This window comes from Macaca thibetana, chromosome 1 (assembly GCF_024542745.1).
Source record: "Macaca thibetana thibetana isolate TM-01 chromosome 1, ASM2454274v1, whole genome shotgun sequence".
In the NCBI taxonomy this organism is placed as follows: Eukaryota; Metazoa; Chordata; class Mammalia; order Primates; family Cercopithecidae; genus Macaca; species Macaca thibetana.
This window is the reverse complement of record NC_065578.1, coordinates 159427652-159447950: the sequence shown is the minus strand read 5'-3', so window position 1 is coordinate 159447950 and position 20299 is coordinate 159427652. Positions and strand designations below refer to the sequence as shown.

General features: G+C 47.3%; 2 protein-coding genes across 11 annotated transcripts in view; both read left to right on the top strand.

The window, feature by feature from the left end:
- ATP2B4 (ATPase plasma membrane Ca2+ transporting 4) overlaps positions 1-20299 on the top strand; it is a 115845-nt gene that overhangs the window by 47146 nt on the left and 48400 nt on the right. For 7 of the 10 annotated variants that reach the window (XM_050762695.1, XM_050762723.1, XM_050762648.1 and 4 more), the window contains exon 2: positions 11137-11797. In XM_050762695.1, the coding sequence (XP_050618652.1) occupies positions 11605-11797 (193 nt within the window). In that variant the 5' untranslated portion in view covers positions 11137-11604. Of the gene's footprint in view, positions 1-9196; positions 9322-9449; positions 9540-10464; positions 10609-11136; positions 11798-20299 lie in introns of all 10 variants that reach the window. The other 3 variants (XM_050762657.1, XM_050762676.1, XM_050762666.1) reach the window with 3 other exon arrangements.
- SNRPE (small nuclear ribonucleoprotein polypeptide E) overlaps positions 2139-20299 on the top strand; it is a 196244-nt gene continuing 178083 nt past the window's right edge. Inside the window, exon 1 of the mRNA XM_050764829.1 lies at positions 2139-2149. The gene's annotated coding sequence lies outside the window, so the exon portion shown is untranslated. The remainder of the gene's footprint in view (positions 2150-20299) is intronic.

Below are 20299 nucleotides of genomic sequence, written 5' to 3'. Positions count from 1 at the left end.
CCTCTGATCACTCCTTAACACCCCTCGGCCAAAAACCTTTCCCATGTCTCTGGTGCCTGAGACATATGTGTCTAGGAAGGAATCAGCCGCACTGTTACTCATCCATCAGCATCTGAACCTCGCATGCTGACTCCGACTCCGTGGTGCTAAGGGTCCTCACCACCTTGACTAAAATCTTGAGTCTTTCTGTGCAGAAGTAGCCCTTCACCCCAAAGCTAAGGAGAAAGGATTGGATGAAAGTTCTCTGTAGAAGTGGAGGAAACATGTGTCTCCTCAGAGGCACCTTTAGAGGTGGCTCCCTGCAACCCTCCAGCTAGAGTGAGCAGGCTCCTTGCCTGGGGGGAGGGGTGGGGGCTTCGAAGCTCTCCTCCCACCACCCCTGGTGAATCCTCCGCATCTTCCTCCCTTGATACTGGCAGCTGGTGGGGGCTGGGGTAATGGAGGAGTGCTGCTGTTAGAGCAAGAAGACCAAGTGGCTTTGTCTCTTCTCGGTAATATAAGTGCAGTGAGGTGAGAAGACCCTGGGGTTTGGCATTTCTCCTTGAGGAGCTGAGCCAGAGGCAGGGCTTTGGTTCCTAAGTGATTAGAGGCCTGTGTGGCCAGAGGCTGCACATTCCCTTTTGGAAGGGAGCTCTCCCATACTCCTTGCTTCCATCTTCCCCTTCCTGGCTCAAGTCATAGGCTCTATTTTCTGGCTATCCTCTTTTTGTTCCTGAGAAAGTTGTGGTGGCTCTTTTTTTTTTTTTTTTTTTTTTTTTTTTTTTTTTTTTTTTTTAAGCTGATTTAGGGGGTTGGGACAGGAAAACTTTAAAAGTAAAATAATAAAAAACAGACCACTCTGCCATTACAGGCACATAAATAGCTTTGCCGTCACTGGGCTGCACACTCGCTTTGCCATAGCAACCTAAAGCGACTGTTTATAACAGCCTGTCAACTGGCCTGGAAACCAGCAGCTGCTGCTGGCCGGCCTGGCCTCGGAGCAGCAGGCAGGTACTCCCTGAGAGGTGTTATGGAGGCGGTGGGTCTGGCGCTTCTTGTGGAACCGTGGGCAGGGGAAAGGCAGCCTGGGTTCCAGAGGCGACCGGGGCAGTAATGTTTTGGGAGCCAAAGTGAGCAGCGGGTGTCTTTTGTCTTCCTTTTCCCCTCACCTGTGTATGGGCCCCAGCATAGCTCATCTCCTGTGGAGATAGAAGACAGGGCTGGGAGGGCATTTGCTCCACCGGAACCTGAAAGGGGCCTGGGTGTCTCTCTGAACCTCACGAGGTGGCTTGTTTTAACTTTTCAAATAGACTTTGGCTTCTGTTGTAGCCTGTTGAGTGACATCCTTTCAAGTCTGTTTTCTCAAAGACTGAAAAAAGTGGGCTTTTTCGGGGCTCTATCTGGGAAAGGGGGCTGTCTGGAGATGAATGGAAGCAGAGATTAGCAACCCGGAAGGACTAGCGGAGGGAGAGGGAAGAGCGAAGGAGATACATGGCAAGACCTTCCGGTGCCTTCCCATGTCAGCCTGGAGCTAAAGGGGTTCATGGAAATGCTTTGGAACCTCGCAGCATTTTCAAAGTGTGGTCCCCAGACCAGAAGCAACCGCTCACCCTGTTAAGGAACTTGTTAGGAATGCACCTTCCCAGGTCTCATCTCCGTTCTTCTGCACCAGAAACTCAGGAGTTGGCAGGGAGGGGGCCAACAGGTTTGCCCCAGTTCTCCAGGAGATCCTTGTGCTCACTCTGGGTTTGAGAACCACGGCTCGAAAGCATTACTCAAGTGCAAGAAAGCATGATCAGTCCACTTTCCAAAGCCCGAGGCTGACTGAATGAATCCTGTCTGTGCAATGTGTGAACAAGGAAGAGTAAAACAGGCGCAGAGGGGTGGCAGGTTATTAGGGATCGTTCCTGGCCCCCTTTTTTAATAAGCACTGTCTTTTCAGCATGGAGCCCTCGCTCATTTGCCTGTGACTTCCAGGAAACCGGCCCAGAGAAGGCTGGAATAGGTAAAGTGGGGATGGGAGGTTCTCTGTACTCTGTACAGGTGAGACTGTCAGAGGAGAGAAAGGGAATGGGAGCAGGCAGGCCTGATGACCAGTATGGGACATGCTGACTAGTGTCTGGGCCACAGGAATGTTGTTTTGCGTCCTCTCCTGCTGAATGCCTGGGGGCAGAGCAGCTGCCCCTGGTGCTCCCTTTTGGTGGATGAGATGTGGCCTCCTCAGTCTGTGGCCAGGCAGCTTCTTCCCCCTTGTCCTGAGGGCTCCACCAGAACCTGAAGCCTGGGAACAACCAGGTCCCGACCCAGTAGCCCAGGGAGATGACCCCTCTCCATGAGCATAACATGATTCTGCTGAAATTCGTTTCTAAAAATAACCTAGGATCCGATCCAGCTGCTAAAAAGCCCCTTTGTTCCCTTGAAACCAGAATATGGAAAGCCACAGCAGCCCCAAGACAGACAGTCTATGTAGTCCAAGGGAGTGCATATACGAAATACTTGAATGCTGCTGCCAGAGGACAGGCAGTCTATGTAGTCCAAGGGAGTGCATATACGAAATACTTGAATGCTGCTGCCGGAGGGCTGCGTCCTGTCTGTGGCCTAGAAGCTTCCTGCCGCAGCTCTGAGGAGTGAGAAGCAGTTATCCTTGCTAACTCTTATCCTGAGTGAACGGGGTCAGGAGAGGCTGCCAGTACCCCTTTTGTTAAACAACAGACCTTCCAGATGGCGTTGTCACTTCCACCTGAAGGTGGCTCTTGTCCTCCTTAAACAACTGAAGGAAATGGTGAGTGCTGCTGTTTCATCCTCTACATTTTTTTGAGCTCTAGCTTGCTGTGAACACCCCTACCTCCACCCCATACACCCTCTGAGTCATTGGAGGACACAGAGGTGACCCAGGCCAGTGTGACTCACACAATTTGAAAGAGGTTGGCTTTTCCAAGGCTCTGGGCCTGAGGGACTGCCCTTCTTCGTCTTGATAAGTTTTTTTTTGAGATGGAGTTTCACTCTGTTACCCAGACTGGAGTGCAGTGGTGCGATCTCAGCTCGCTGCAACCCCTGCCTCCCAGGTTCAAGCGATTCTCCTGCCTCAGTCTTCCATGCAGCTGGGATCACAGGCATGTAACACCACACCTGGCTAATTTTTTTTTTTTTTTTTTTTTGAGACGGAGTCTCGCTCTGTCGCCCAGGCTGGAGTGCAGTGGCCGGATCTCAGCTCACTGCAAGCTCCGCCTCCCGGGTTTACGCCATTCTCCTGCCTCAGCCTTCCCGAGTAGCTGGGACTACAGGCGCCCTTTTCTTTTTTTTTTTTTTTTGAGATGAGGTCTCACTCTGTCTCCCAGGCTGGAGTGCAATGGTGCGGTCTTGGCTCACTGCAGTCTCCACCTCCCGGGTTCAAGCAACTCTGTTGCCTCAGCCTCCTGAGTAGCTGGGACTACAGGCATGTGCCACCACACCTGGCTAATCTTTTGTATTTTTAGTAGAGATGGGGTTTCACCATGTTAGCCAGGATGGAATTTTTGTATTTTTAGTAGAGACGAGGTTTCGCCATGTTGGCCATGCTGGTCTCAAACTCCTGACCTCAGGTGATCTGCCCACCTCGGCCTCCCAAAGTGCTGGGATTACAGGCATGAGCCACTGGCCTCTTCTTGATAATATTGATGCCATTTCAAGATGGAGCCAGTGGACAGGGGTCAGGGGGACAGCAGTACCCTCCCAGCTACATTCCTGCTTCCTCCCACCACACTGTTTCCCTGCCCATGCCCTGGAGCCTTCTGTCTTCATCTTGGTGGTTCTTAGAGCCTGTGACATGGGTTGGATCTTAGCAGACCAGGTGATCAGGATCAGGCTGTCAACCTTGGGTCCATTCTTGGTATCGCTGTTTGGAGAAAGCTTTTGCTATCTGTGGATCCTAACTTCTCCCTGCCTTCTGAAGGCATCTGGCCAGAACTGGTAAGTTTTGCCACCATTGTCACTACACCGCATATCCTAGACAACACAGCCACTCCAAGACTGAGAAGTGTTTTTATTTTTTGGATCTCAGATCGCCATAGATAATGCTCCAGTGAACATCCTTGCACATGCCCCCTCCAGGCCCTGGACGAGAATTTCTTTGGAAGATGTAGCCAGGACTAGATGACTGGGTCCACAGCATGCACAGATGTAGTTTGACCAAAAAGTACCAGGTGGTTCTGGGGAGGAGGGATGAATTCTGGATTCCTGAGACCCAGGGGCTAGGAGTGACACTTTTTCTCCAGATAGATGCTTTGACTTTAGCACTATGTTTTGCGGTGGAATTGAAGAAGGTGCTGTCAGAGTAGCAGACTTGGAGAGGGGAAAGTAAGTGAGGGAGGTCCATGGATACCACATCCTAACCAGGAAGTGGTGTTCTATCTTCAGAAGGAGAGAACTGAACCTGCGAATGACATCCTCTCAAATCTGTTTTCTCAAAGACTAAAAGGATGTGGGCTTTCCTTGGGTCTCTGGGAAAGGGGGCTGTCCTGAGATGACTGGAAGCAGAGATCAGCAACCTGGAAGGACTAGAGGAGGGAGAGGGAAGAGCAAAGGAGACATGAACCAGAACCCAGAACTTCAGGATGGGAGTACCCCACCCCCAGGAGGCTAAGTTCTAGGGGCTAGCTGAAAATTAGCATCAGATTCCCTGACCAGGCCATGGTATACTATCCCATGGTGAGGCCAGAGGCCTGGCTTGGTGTACCCGCCCTCACCTGGCTTCCTGGGTTGGATGTGGCTGTTGGATGATGATGACAAGTAGTGCCACCCACCACCTGAACTTTAGCCAACACATGCTGCCTCTGACCTTGTTCCCATGCCTCCAAAGGGCTTCAGTAGGCTGAAGGAGGGCATGTGCTCTGGTCTGCTTCTGCAAACCAGTTGGCATTTAAGGAGCAATTAGGGCAGGGCAGACTTGGGGAGGGAAGGAAGAACCCAGGATTGTGATGAGGATGGCTGTCAGACCTGAGGGATGGGAAGTGGCCAGGGTGAACTAGAATCTGGGTCATGGAAATAAGGAGCCTGTGATGAGGAGGCGGGCAGAACAGCCTCTGCCCGAGACTCACACCTCTGGAGAGAAGGGCTAGCCAGGGATGTTTTAGGCTAGGCAGCCTACCATGGTCAGGTTCTTGCCAGCTTTCTTGATAGGGCACGGTCCTTTTGGAAGTGTCAGAGTGCCAGAGAGGAGTAGAGCTTAAACCCTCCCAGGTAGTACACAGGAAACAGCCCTGCTGGAAAAAAGACAGAGAACGCAGAGCAGGATCTCCCTCTGTGCTTCTCCCAGATCACCATGGGGAGCAAGGCCAAGGGCATGAGATGACTGAGTGGAGGAAGCCCTCATCCCCACCGCTGGGCTCTCCAGGCAGGAATTGGATATGCTTGGACTCACAGCAATCTAGAGCCCAGTGTTTTCTGGCTTGGGGTGGGGGTGGGGTGAGGGGAGGGGAGGAAAAAGGGGAGGAGAGGGTATCTGTTCCCAAAAAGCTTTGGGTCTATCTCTATGCCTTCCCAGAAAGTTCACAAGAGGTAGATATTTCCCTGACCTATTTCAGAGCCTTTTAGGAGTCAGGAACAAGGGACAGATGGGTTTATGTGAGCCTTCTTTTCAAGGTTTAGGAAGTAAGTTCATAGCTTTGTTTCCATTTTTTTATATCATTGTTCTCGTACTTGAGGCAAGGTGGCTTTGGATTCAGATTAGGGCACAAATCCTGGCTCTCTGAATCTATATTTCCCTGCTATAAGATGACAGGTCCTTCTTATAGGGTTGTTGGTGAGAATTCAGTGAAACAGTATATGTAAGACTGATAATAGCTACAGTGTGTGGACCAGCCACTATACCAGGCACTACCTAATACATAGGGGTATATATATAATTTCTCATTTTCATATCAAGTCCCTAGGATGGCCCCTAGCACATGGAAGGTGCTCAACAAATCTTTTTTCCCTCCCTTCCAACCTCTCCAATCCCACATCCCTGTTCCTGAGTATAGGGAGAAGTAGAGCCTCACTTGGAATGAGGGAGACTGATTCTAAGTCAGAAAAAAAGACTACGGATTTTCTGAGGAGCTCCTAAAGCGTGTGTGTGTGTGTGTGTGTGTGTGTGTGTGTGTGTGTTTGTTTTTTTTCTGAAGCAGAGTCTCGCTGTCGCCCAGGCTGGAATGCAGTGGCACAATCTCGGCTCACTGTAACCCCCGCCTCCCAGGTTCAAGCAATTCTCCTGTCTCAGCCTCCCAATAGTTGGGAATCCCAGTAGTTGGGATTATAGGTGTTCACCACCACGCCCAGCTGATTTTTTCTGTTTTTAGTAGAGACAGAGTTTCGCCTTGTTGGCCAGGCTAGTCTCAAACTCCTGATCTCAGTTGATCCAACTGCCTCAGCCTGCCGAAGTGTTGAGATTATAGGCATGAGCCACTGTGCCCGGCCCTGAAGCAGGTTTTATATTGTAGTTGGGTGCATTCTAAAGTGGGACCAGGCTGCTTCCCCTCTCCAGAGGTCTGCCCTTCCTCACCCCTCAAGTCATGCCTGGCAGGGATGCTGTCACCCCTGCCAGAGTGTCTCCAAGTGCTACCAGCTTGCTCCTGAGCAGAGGCTCTCAGCCCACTGGGGAGGACAGAGTAGGGCAGGGCAGGGAAGTGTCTGCTCCTCTGAACAGACCCAGCCTGTAGCCTAGAGGCCAGAGTGGACTAGAGCCTCTTGTTATTCCAGGCAGGTCTATCTGCAGTGCTGCAGCAGCCTGAAGCCCTAGCCCCTGGCCCCTCCTGTTTCTTTTCTCCCATTTTTATGCATCATATCACATTCGATAGGAGCATTTAGTAGCGGGGAGACTCGGGGTGAGTTCCTTTCATATTTTCAAATATACCCACTCTATAACCTATACGAGGTGTCATTCTTTTTCCTCATAGTTTGGGGATGTATTTCTTCTTTAGCACCCTGGGAAAGCTAAGAGTGAAAGATTCCTTGGACAAAATTGGAGGAAAGTGTGTCTGATTAGTGTTTACAGTTTGGTGACTTAGAGCATAAGGTTCTTGTCTCTGGCAGCTCCTCATTTCTAGAGGCTTTTTTTTTTTTTTTTTTTTTTTTTTGGAAGTCAGGGTCCCACTTGGTTTGCCCAGGCTGAAATTAAGTGATATGAATACAGCTCACTGCACACTGCAGCTTCCACCTCCTGGGCTCAAATGACCCTCCCACCTCAGCCTCCCAACTTGCTAAGACCACAGGCGTGCACCATCATGCCCAGCTACTTTTTGTATTTTTTGTAGAGACAGGGTTTCACCATGTTACCTAGGCTGGTCTCGAACTCCTGAGTTCAAGTGATTCTCCCGCCTCAGCCTTCCAAAGTGCTGGGATTACAGGCAGGAGCCACTGCACCTGGCAGATGCCTGCCTTTTAGAGGGCCTCTTAGAAGTTTGCCAGAAAATGAGGAGGTTTAGGCTCAAGAGAAGGAGTAAAGTGTAACAAAAAGAGCGCCAGGCAGTCAAGACCACTGACTTGTTAAGACCAAACCACTTTTTTATCACCCTGGACCTTTGTATCTTCATTTGTAAGGTGAGGGTCACAGCTGTCCTAGCTAGAATTGATATGACCAATGCTTTCACATGTCATCTACAAATTATAGAACAGATGTTCTAGGACTTTAGGAGGAAAAAAGTAAAATGTTGTCTTAATGATCATGTAAAGCATTGTAATTTCTTGCCCTAGGAGGAAGAGATGAGAGAGTTCGCTCTTCTATCCTATCATCTCTTAGGCTTGCAAAATACTAGAAAAGAGGAGGGAGCACATACCTTACTCAGAACGCCCCAAGCCGAATGACTAACCCTTACCTGACAAGAGGTAGTACCTTCCAGGTGTCTGAGCAGCGCATTTGATGCTGAGATGGTGTGAGCACCTTCAGATTATTCTTTGGCAGATTAGGGGCCAGGCAAGCTCAGCAGCTGCAGAGAGCTCATACTCCAGAGAGCTCAAAACTCAGAAGTGCGGACATCATGATATTCTTCCTAATATTATAGAGATCCCACCTTAAACCTAGGGCTCCAACTCTGCACTGCCCTTTGGACTTTGTGCCAGCAGCTTAGTGCTTGACCTACTGTGTGTTTCTCTAGATCAGCCTGAGGCAAACAAACCTTTTCATTCTTTTCCACATGTGTTCTTCAGCCCCATGTGTTCTAATCTTACATAACCTTTTCCATCAGTTGCCTGTGGAAGTGGAAGAATCTCTCCTCTTTGGTACTCTGAAAAGAGATTCAAAGTAAGGAAGTAATTCTGCCAGGTGTGGTAGCTCATGTCTGTAATTCTAGCACTTTGGGAGGCTGAGGTAGGAAGATCACTTGAGGTCAGGAATTCCAGACCCGCCTGGCCAACAGAGTGAATCCCCATCTCTACTAAAAATACAAAAAATTGGCTGGGCGCAGTGGCTCACCCCTGTAATCCCAGCACTTTAGGAGGCTGAGGCAGGTGGATCACAAGGTCAAGAGATCGAGACCATCCTGGCCAACATGGTGAAACGCCATCTCTACTAAAATACAAAAATTAGCTGGGCATGGTGGCATGCAACTGTAGTCCCAGCTACTTGGGAGGCTGAGGCAGGAGAATCACTTGAACCCAGGAGGTGGAGGTTGCAATGAGCTGAGATCACACCACTGCACTCCATCCTGGCAACGGAGCGAGACTCCATCTCAAAAACAAACAAAAAAGCACAAAAAATGAGCTGGGCATGGTGGTGGGTGCCTGTAATCCCAGTTACTCAGGAAGCTGAGGCAGAAGAATCACTTGAACCTGGGAGGTGGAAGTTGCAGTGAGCCAAGATCATGCCACTGCATTCCAGCCTGGGTGACAGAGTGAGACTCTTTCTCAGAAAAAATAAGGAAGGAATTCTGACTCAGACTGTCTTTTCTAATTCTCAGGAGACTCAAGAACCTATATGCTGGTGGTTACTGCTAATGGTTATAACCTAGCTAATGGTTTTTGTTAATGAAGCTGCCCTAGAATATTCCATTCTTTTTGTGCAGTGGGGGGTTCCCTAGCAAGGAAAGATGGAAGGGCACATGGAGCTTATTTTTCTTCTACTTAAAGGGCTTGATAACAAAAGTTCATTAAGATCAAATTAGGCTTTCTCCCATCACTTAAGTGTCCTATTCTGCACACTGGACAGCTTTCATCTAAGATTTCCAAGGACTATTTCTAAAATTCCATTCCTTTATCACTTTCTTAGGGTGGTGCGAAAAGACAGGGCCCATTCTCTACCCAACTAAAGGTGGAAGGAACCGAGTCCTGAAAAGGCTAAGTAACATCCCTATCTTCCTGGAGCAAACATTGTAGTGGGTGAAGACAGAAAAGGTAAAATCCTCTGATTCCTAGTTCAACACTATCAGCATTGTTCCCAACATCCTCTTGAAAGGTGAAGGAGTTCTACTTGAGGGTCAAGATGGGTTTCTTGCTGCTAGAGCTCTTCCCATTTCTTCCAGGCTTGGAGAAGCTGAACTGGGGTGAAAACTCTGTGGTCCTGCCTGTTCCTACACCAGTCTGAATGAAGGGAGTTTGACACATTGCCTCAGGTTCTTTGTAGATCTTCTTATTTCCCAGATAAGAAGGGGTTATGATATTTTAAAACAAATAGAACCCTGCTTTCTTAACTCTTTGTGAGTCAAGAGTAGTGCTAAAAATCTATGGGAGGAAGAGGAGGCAAGGGGCAAATTGGGAGAGGGAGGAGTATAAATCAACCTGAATCCCTGTGGAAGCTTCTGGGAAGAAGATTGTCAGGAATTGGCAAAGACTTTGGCTACATGTGACTTTGGAGGAGATCACTGATAAAAGAATCAAGTCCCTTATCTGATAGTTCTTGTGCTTCTTTGTTCACCTTCTAGAAGTAAGGGTGGCATCTATTTATTACAGAGAGGTTGGCCAGAGCTCCTTGCCACCCCCTGGTAACTGAAGTCATCAGTGGGGACTATGTAACTGGGGCTGGGGTCCCATGTCCTGGTGCTGTGCTAAGAGCCCCTTCACATTTGAAAGGCTGATGTGTGGCAGTGACACCTGTCAGTGTTATGACACACAGCGGCCCCACTTTAAAACTGAGAAGGGGCCTCAGGATAAGTTCTCTTCCCACCTTCAGCCCTCTGTATCCTCACCTACACATAGCTCCACCACACCCCCTAGTTAGTATGCATGAGAGGTAATGCATCTTTCTAAGGGGAGAAATGCTGGCCTCTCTCTGGTGCCTTTATTGAGATGAGTGAGACTCTGGTGCTTACTCACAGGCTAGCTTGTCTTCCCTGCTGACCTTGCTGTGGCCCTGTCCTCTATCTGAATTGAGAGGTGTCTTATCGCTCCCACTCCAGAGAAACTTTAATGCTCAGGCTTCAAACTCCCTATCTTTCCTCCTCAGAGGTCCTTCTGTCCCCCTTACTAAAGAGAAAAAAAAAAAGTTCACCCTATATCGCCAACTGACAAAGCATTTTACTCTCCTCTTCTCCCCAAAAGCCTCTTGGAGTAGGGTGGAGCTTAGCCTCGAGACCAAAACTTGGTGCCTGCCAGGTTGACACCTGCAACAGGCTACAGAATTTCCATACACCTGGAAGCTGAGTACTCTAAGGGGCTTTGGAGGATTTTGACATCTTCTATCAGGTTGTCTTCCTTGTGTGTAAATGTGTGTGTTGGGAGTGGGAAGAGTGTGGGGTGTGGGAGAGGTAGGCCGACTGACAGGCAACCATTCAGATGACTTAGATCTGAACTCCTTTTTCTGACCTCTTCTCATCTTTTATAGATAATGTCAGACTAAAGTATCCTGTCACAGGTCCCTCAAATAGACAGGGAAAACACTAGAGCCATTAGAGGTTGTAACCATTTATTTCCAAGTTTCTGAAGCTGTGGGTTTTATGTTGCTTGGTTGGGAGAGGTGAGATATAAAGACTAGGGTATATTGAAATTACTCCTCTACGTTGGGGTTTGCAGTCTGCGGGGGCCTCCCAGGGAGGAACGGGCCTCTCCTGAGTCAGCTCCCTAAGCTCAGGCCTCAGCTATCAGTTTAGCTCAGACCTCAACTGTCACTTAAACCCTTGTGCTTAGACTGGGTACCTCTTGCCCTTGCAGATTCTGGATACTCATGGCTGCTCTAATGGTTTCTTTTTGTCTATCTTTGAACCTTTATTGCAGAGATCCGGTTGTCATCAGTATCCAGGAAGCTCTCCTCTTCCTCCTCCTGATGCCTCTCTACCACTACAGTTGCTGGTTGTTGCTAAGGTTGCTGCCATGGTAACATGCACATCCTGTTTACACTTTCATCTGGGCAAGTTGGTCTAAGCTAGGAACCTACCTATCCTGGACAACCACTATCATCACCACCTGGGGACACCAATCAACGTGACACGGAGTCCACCTTCCACTCAGTTCCCCCATCCTCTTCCTCCTCTCGCTGCCAGATTTCATACAGAAGAAAGGATCTAGACTTCGGACAGCTACTCGGGAGCTTATTGCACAAGATACATTCGATCTGTTCCCTCACTGGGCCCCCAGAGAAGCAAGAAGTAGGAAGAAGTTGAGACAGGAAGGCAGGAGACACTGGTCAGTTGAAGGGAAACACTACATCTTCTCTGGTTGAGGGGCTTGGTAACAACAGGCAAAATGACGAACCCATCAGACCGTGTCTTGCCTGCCAACTCGATGGCCGAGAGCCGTGAAGGGGACTTTGGCTGCACAGTAATGGAACTGAGGAAGCTCATGGAGCTGCGTTCGAGGGATGCTCTGACCCAGATTAACATCCACTATGGAGGTGTACAGAATCTCTGCAGTAGACTGAAAACCTCCCCTGTGGAAGGTAAAGGCCATATCAGGGGTGGGGAGTTGGAGGAAGGTGGCTAGTGTTTCAAAATATTCTTTTCCCAGCTTCTAGAGAAGGCACATTTCTGGAGGCCCAACTGGTATATTTTTGTCAGGTGGGAAAGGTATGGCTTCTGAAGCACTGAAAGGAGGTGAGGCCATGAAGAGCCGTATCTTTCACAGAGATGATGTTTAGAAACTGCTATTCTCTGAAGATTATTCTTTTCTCCTTTTTCTTTTCTTCTTTTCTCTTTCTTCTTCTTTTGTTTCTTTCTTTTTCTTTTCTTTCTTGTGTGTATGTGCGTGTGTGTGTGTGTGTGTATGTGTGTGTGTGTGAAACAGGGTCTTGCTCTTTTACCCAGGCTGTAGTGCAGTGGCGTGATCATGGCTCACTGCAGCCTCAACCTCCTGGGCTGAAGCCATCCTGCTACCTCAGCCTCCTGGGTAGCTGGGACCATAGGTGTGTGCCACCACACCCAGCTAGCTTTTTTGATTTTTTTGTAGAAATGAGGTCTCAGTATCTTGCCTAGACTCATCTCAAACTCCTGGGCTCAAATGATCCTCCCACCTTGGCCTCCCAAAGCGTTGGGATTACAGGCCCAGTGAGCCATGATCACGCCTGCTCCTGACGCCTCTTTTCTCCTTTTTCTGTATCAGTGTCCATTTAGTTTTAAAATGTTTATGATATAAATGTTGTTGTCAGTAAATAATCAAGTCCCTTCTTCTATATGTCTGATTATAAAATACTTTAATTCTTCCCTATACTGATCTTACAGTTTAACGAATGGAGGAAGGAAGGGTACAGAAAAGTGAGTAAGTCCAGCTGCCCAGTTGAGAACTTCTCTATTATATACCATTAGAAATGGGATGATAGGCCAAGCAGGGTGGGTGGCTCACATCTGTAATCCCAGCATTTTGGCAGGCTGAGGTAGGAGGATCACTGGAGCCCAGGAGTTCCAGACCAGCCTGGGCAACACAATGACACCCCATCTCTTTTTTTTTTTTTTTTTTTTTTTTTTTGAGACAAGAGTCTTGCTGTGTCACCCAGGCTGGAGTGCAGTGGCATGATCTCAGCTAACTGCAACCTCTGCCTCCCAGATTCAAGCAATTCTCATGCCTCAGCCTCCCAGGCAGCTGGGACTACAGGTGTGCACCACCATGCCCAGCTAATTTTTTGTATTTTAGTAGAGATGGGATTTCACCATGTTGGTCAGCCTGGTCTCAAACTCCTGACCTCAGGTGATCTGCCTGCCTTGGCCTCCCACAGTTTTGGGATGAGGAGGCTTACAGGCATAAGCCACCACGCCCAGCCTCTATTTATTTTAAATAAAAAGGAAAAAGAAGGAAATGGAATGCTAAATCACAAGGTATATAATTGTACCCATCATATCTTTGGATCACTCACTGTTTTGTGTCAGAGAATTATAAGTGATTTTTTCAACTCTGCTGGATACACTTTTAATGTAGTTCTTCTTAATCATTTTGTTGTTGTTGTTTGTTTGTTTGTTTGTTTTTTGGGGGGTTTTTTTTTTGAGATGGAGTCTCACTCTTGTTGCCCAGGCAGGCTGGAGTGCAATGGTTCATTCCCGGCTCACTGCAACCTCTGCCTCCTGGATTCAAGCAATTATCCTGCCTCAGCCTCCCGAGTAGCTGGGATTATAGGCATGTGCCACCACACCTGGCTAATTTTGTCTTTTTAGTAGAGATGGAGTTTCACCATCTTGGGCAGGCTGGTCTCAAACTCCTGACCTCAGGTGATCCGCCCGCCTCGGCCTCCCAAAGTGCTGGGATTACAGGTATGAGCCACTGTGCCCGGTCTTAATCTCTTCTTAAAAAATAAAAAAAAGTTCAAAGATAATGAAAAATCCAGCTTCAGGCTTTCCTGGCCCAGCCCAGTTGCCCAGTGTGCCATGGTGTGATGAAATTTTGTCTCATAAAAATGTAGAAAGAACAAAAGGAAACTTGCTTTTTCACTTTTGCCTGGTTTTAGCATCTCCGTAGCAGATACTTATTTGGCCCTGTACGCCTGGCAGTTCATGGTTGAGTAGTGTGAGATGGAGCAAAGATCTTTTCCATTAGGGGCTTTCAGCCTCATGCAGCCTCCTATTTCTGAACCTTCCTCAGAGACCACAGCATATTTCTCACCAATTCTAAGAAGCTGTTATCCTTTGCCAGTGCTGTATTATAAGTTAGTGACTTGGAGCCTAGACTCTTTTTTTTTTTTTTTTTTTTTTTTTTTGAGACGGAGTCTCGCTGTGTCTCCCAGGCTGGAGTGCAGTGGCGTGATCTCGGCTCACTGCAAGCTCCGCCTCCCGGGTTCACGCCATTCTCCCGCCTCAGCCTCCCAAGTAGCTGAGACTACAGGCGCCCGCCACCACGCCCGGCTAGTTTTTTGTATTTTTAGTAGAGATGGGGTTTCACCGTGTTAGCCAGGATAGTCTCGATCTCCTGACCTCGTGATCCACCCGCCTCGGCCTCCCAAAGTGCTGGGATTACAGGCTTGAGCCACCGCGCCCGGCCGGAGCCGGGCTCTTTAGGATGAAAAAAGAGAAAGAGATTTTTACATAGATATCTATACCTAGTTTATGTCTTATTTTCTTTACAACCTAAGGAAGCTTCCCTACCTATTTTCTTTACTTCTAGAATTTGGTTTCCTATCTCACAGGCTTCGAGTTCAAACACTAGTTCCACCATTTACTAGCTAAGTAGCCCTCCATAGTTTACTCAGCCTCCCTGAGTCTGTTTCTTCTTTGAAAATAAGAGTTGATAACACCTAGCCCATAGAGTTACTGAGATTAAATAATATATGTGCAGTGCTCATACTTATAATTAGGTGTTCAACAGATAAGTTTTCTCAGATTAAAACAGAGTCCATGTGTCTGTAGATACTTGCCAGAATATGGGTGCCTATGGAGTGCAATGTTTTGTCGTATCTGGAGAGGTTACTGTATGTGTAACTACAACCACCGTCCATTTCATTTGCTCACTTCTTAATCACAAAAAAAAAAACAAACCCCACGGGTAAGGTGGCAATATCTAATGGCTTTCATGTGGCTCAGTCTCTGCCTTCTAACGGTAGCCCTTAATCATAGCCCTTTGGGCTCTGTCTCCTTCTTGCCAGCTAGATTTCTTTATTTGGTCACTTTTACAGCCATATTGACTGCTGAGGGTCTGTTCTTAATTATATCTTCACTGAGATCATGCAGTACTTTACAAACACCCGTCAGAATTTAAACAGGATCTTTCTTTTTCCCTTCCTATGCTGTTTTTGATCCCTTTGGTCAGCTGTCTCTCTCACAAACAGGCACTCGGGAGTCCAAAGAAGCTGGAACCTAGAGAGCTCCTGACAACAGGATTCCGGCTTTCCTCCAGTTTTCCAGATCCCTTCCCAGAGCTGCCACTGTTTACTTTCTGATTCCCAGAGAGCGTCCATTCCCAAAGGCCAACATACATTCTACTTTCTGTCAACATTGAATATCAAATGTTACAGACATAGCTAATGCTCTTGGATCCTTTCCCAGTCCTGGTTTCAGCCCCTTCCAATGGCAAGTGTTTCCCTCATTACAGCCCCTGGCCATGCTATAGCCTAGGACTCCTACCACTGGCACAGTTGTCTACTGCCATGTACTGCTTCCTTAGATCACAAATATGCGTCCTGGTGTTTTTCTTTCTTTTTTTTTTTTTTTTTTTTTTTTTTTTGAGAAGGAGTTTTGCTCTTGTTGCCCAAGCTGGAGTGCAGTGGCGCAATCTTGGCTCACTCACTGCAACCTCCGCCTCCCAGGTTCAAGCGATTCTTCTGCTTCAGACTCCCAAATAGCTGGGATTACAAGTGCACGCCACCACTTCCGGCTAGTTTTTTGTATTTTTTGTAGAGATGGGGTTTCACCATGTTGGCCAGGCTGGTCTTGAACTCCTGACCTCAGGTGATCCACTCACCTCAGCCTCCCAAAGTGCTGGGATTATAGGCGTGAGCCACCGCATCTGGCCTTTTTTTTTTTTCTTTATAAGAGATGAGGGTCTTGCTATGTTGCCCAGGCTGGTCTCGAACTCCTAGACTGAAGCAGTTCTTCTGCCTCATCAGTTTGTATTAATGTAGGAGTTACCATAGGGCTTGCTCTGGAACTGGGGAGACAGGGTATTGGAAAACAACCTTTCCTTTAGTAATTTTTAGTCCCCAATACCAACAGTGACCTCCTAGTGTATGAGAGGAATAAAGAGATAAAAAAAAGTAAGAAAAAAAAAGAAAGAAAAGGAGATACAGAACAGCTAAGACATAAGAGTATCTACCCAGGCAAGGGTAATGCTCACCTGTTTAGTTAGGGTAGGCAGAGAAAAGATCCCCAATACGCTGATGCTATAAAAAGCCAGCCTGTTCATGGAAGGCCACACAGCCTGACAGCCCAACGTAATTTTGTCATTGTGGGAGGTCCCAGTGGACCAATAAGAATAAAGAAATTTACCTGGTGCTTGAATTCTGCTAGTTGGGAACCAAGGTGAAAGTGAAGGTCAGAGAGATTGATTCCTAGAATATAAACCTTTTCCTTTATTTTCTATGGACTGATAGCATCTTTAGTATAGACTGATAGAATTTTTTTTTAAACTATAGCTGTTAAGGGGACTTATGGAACTTGGGGTTTATTACACTTCTGACACTAACGTGGTTTTATTATCATAGATTTACACAATTCTAAAAGCAGGTGGGACTTAATTATCTCTTTCGGCTGGCCGCAGTAGCTCATGCCTGTAGTCCCAGCACTATCTGTGCTTCTAAGATTCTCTGTGTGACTGCTCTAGCATAAGAAGCAGCAGAGCATTAATGGAGTGTAAGTCAGAGGGCATGAAATATTCCATCCCATTCTACCTGGTAGTAAGACCTTAGACAGGTCATTTAAACCCTTTAGCCTGGAGAGAGGGAGAAAGAAAGAGATTATTATGATGATGATTTTGGGACGGATTCTCACTCTGTCACCCAGGCTGGAGTGCAGTGGCACAATCTCAGCTCACTGCAACCTCCGCCTCCTGGGCTCAACTGATCCTCCCGCCTCAGCCTCCCAAGTAGCTGGGACCACAGATGCACACCACCATGCCCGGTTAAGTTTTGTATTTTTTGGTAGAGATGGGGTTTTGCCGCCTCTGTGTCAGCCTCCCAAAGTGCTGGGATTACAGGCATGAGCTGCCACCAACCCAATGTTTTTTTTGTTGTTGTTTTCAATTTTATTTTTATTTTTTGAAACAGGGTCTTGCTCTGTCACTGAGGCTGGAGTGCAGTGGTGAAATCAGGCTCACTGCAACCTCCACCTAATAGGCCAAAGCAGTCCTCCCACCTGAGCCTCCTGGTTAGCTGGGACTACAGGTGTCCACCACCACGCCCAGCTAATTTTTGTATTTTTTGTAGAGACAGGGTCTCTCCATGTTGCCTAGGGTGGTCTTGAACTCCTGGGCTCAAGTGATCTGCCCACCTTGGCCCCCCCAAAGTGCTAGGATTGCAGGCATGAGCCCTCGCGCCCTGCCTCAGCCCAATGTTTAGATACTTGTGTTGCTCGAGTATACATTAGCTAGTTAGAGTAAGAGGAGTTGCCCCCGTGGCCAAGAGTTGGTTAGACTTAAGAAGGCTTGGAGATGTTTAGCTACATGGCCTTCATCAACAGCCAGAAATAAGGCTGACAGCAGGAGCCAAAAAGAGGAGAAAATTTAGGGCAACAAGAAAGGGTGGCGGGAGACACAAAGGAGAATACATGTTTACATCGAGGTAACTAAAGATTTCAGTCTTTGTGGCTGTATATAAACAAAAGCAAAGATGTGGGGGTGAGGCTGGAGCTCCTGGGCGAGCTGTGTTGCGTTGGGTTTATCAGGAGGGACAATGTGAGCATTTTGCACAATGGAATCCTTTTCATTTGCTTGCTTTGTTCCCCATTCCAGTTTTTTCCCCCCCTTTTATTTTCTCTTCTTCTTTCCCTATCCCATTCCCACCTCAACCAATCTTTCCAATCCCCAAAGAACAGAGCAGTTTCGTTGGTATAGGCTGGAAGATAGCCTTTCACCTTCTGAGTGCTTTCCTGTGGAATCTTATGGCCTCGTGAGTAGAAGAAGCCTTTGGTGAGTCTGGGATAAAAATTACCTGTGGCTTAAGGGGAAGAAAGAAGAGGTATTTTCCTTAGTCTCAATCCCCTTTTGTGTGTAGAAAAAACGGATGGTCCTACCTAGGTGAGAGATTCTTTGACCTAGGTAGAGGTAATACATGTTCTTTTTTCCCTATAGAATTTTGCACATTGGTCCTTAGCTATGCTATCCTTTTTAGGAGGAAGAATGGTATTTTCTGAGGAAGAGTTAGGCCATTCCTTGGAGGCAAGGTCTGGGCTCAGACCAGAATGGGAGAGAAGGGGAGCCTTGAATAAACAGTAAATTATTAACTGTAGGCCTTCTTTCAAAAGGCTGAAGACTATTTTGGTTGAATTTGGATCTAAAAGATTGTTGGTGGAACTTTCTATTTTATGTTCCTTCTGTACCCTTCTACTTCTTTTCTCCTCTGCAGAGTTGAAGGTGTGACAGTGAGATATTGAGGTCCTCCAATTCTTTTTCAACAACATTCATCTAATACTTAATAACTGCTAGGTGCTAGGTACACAAGGGTGAACAAGACAGGTGTAGTCCCTCCTTCCACAGAGCTTATAGGCTAAAAGAAGATGCATATGAATGAAGACAATTTCAGGAATCTGGTCATAGGGCTTTGATGAGGAAGAGCAGGGTCTATGGGAACACAGTATGGGGACTTAAGCTGAAGGCATTGCAGGGGATGGGATGGGGGCTTAGAAGCTGGAGATGGTACACCTGTATCATCTAGGGATCACCCAGGGAAGCTCTAGCATGGCCACGCTCTATGATAATTGCTACCACCTGCTGAATATTCTTGGCATAAGATGCAAGCATTTTTGCCTTCCTTAATTACTGGGTGGTTACTAGGTTTAGGGAGCTGAGATTCCTTGGGGAGTAAATGGCAGGAGGGGAAAAAAATGTGTTTTAAGATGGCCAGCCCAAATTACAATTTTGTTTTATTAGCTTGAGGATTTAGATGAACATCTCCTATCACCTTAAGATCTCTGGGGCTTAACTGTGTTCCTGTCACTCTGCCTTCTGAGGGCAGTGGCATGTTTTACCAAGATTTGTCCATTTTGCCACAAGCTGAGATATACTGGGATTGGGCTCTTTCTCAGTGTGGCAGATTGAAATTTCTGGTAGTATTGTCAATCTGGAAAAAATTGAGTACATATTCCAAATAAATGTTCACCTACAAAACTACTGCCTTACTATTAATATATCTAACACTTTTATTTACATAATAAGATAGGCAAACATAGAAATGGATGAGGTGATACAAAATGGTCTGATATTTTCCTCACACTCTAACAGATGGATGCATGCCCCCGACTTAGAGACCACCGCTCTAAAGCACGGTGGTGTTAGGGGGATGCGGAGGACTAGGCGAGTGAAGATGGGATGGAACAGATGTGACAGGAAGATGGGCAACTGGCTTCTTTGAGATTTTCTTCCCTATCTTTAGAGCTTATAGTCTGTTCAGGAATATCAATTTTTAGGAGCTCCTCCATTTGAGGTTAGAAGCATAACCGCTATTTTTCCTCTTTCTTTGTGCCCTCTGCCCTGCAGCCATCATCTCTTGCCCCAACTCTGCTAAGGATGGCAAATAAGTGACCCTAATAACAGTGATCTGGGCATGGCCTCAGAGATTAACATTCTGTGGTCCACTCTGCCTACCAAACTTTGGGCAGATGGATTATCACTAACTAGTTCAAGACGTGAGAGAGACTCAAGCCAAAATGTCCTCCTCTTTGCATCCCCCACCGCAGGGAACTCCACTTTGCATCCTGGGAATTCCCTGTCTGGTTTGAGTTTCATGCCTAGGGCTGAATTAGGCCTCTTGAAGGCTGTGGGCTCTCTCTTCCTAGCCCAGCCCAGGCTCTGCCAGTTCTTTTCTACTTAGCCCTCCTTGCCTGGAGCTGGGCTTCTTGGTTCACTGGCTTAATGCTGCCCAGCTGGGGTCAGAGGGATGGAGAGTGGCTAAGGCTTCCCCAACCTGGAAGCAGGAAGCTTCCCCTTCCTGCTTTCTCTCCTGGAGCCTTTTATGCTCCTTTGACAATTCAGCAGCAACACTTGCAAGTTTTTGAGGGGTCTGGTTTGGTTTTTAACCTTGCCTTGCATTGAACCATTAGCTGTTGGTGGGAAGAAAAATAGCATTCCCTTGTTGGGTGAAGCAGATACTGCATCTACCGAAAGTGGGGCTTTCATTCTTATTATTTAGCTCCAAGGTGGGAATATGACACCGACAGAAGCACATTCATGAAGTACAGAAGATGGCAGAGTGGCAGACCAGAGAGCTAAGCAGAGAGCTGTCTAGGGAGCCTTTTTTCCCTGGGCCACAGCTGCTGTTTTCAAAAAAAGGCAAAGAGCAGGGGGCGGGATAAAGGGAAGCATGCCCTGAGGAAGT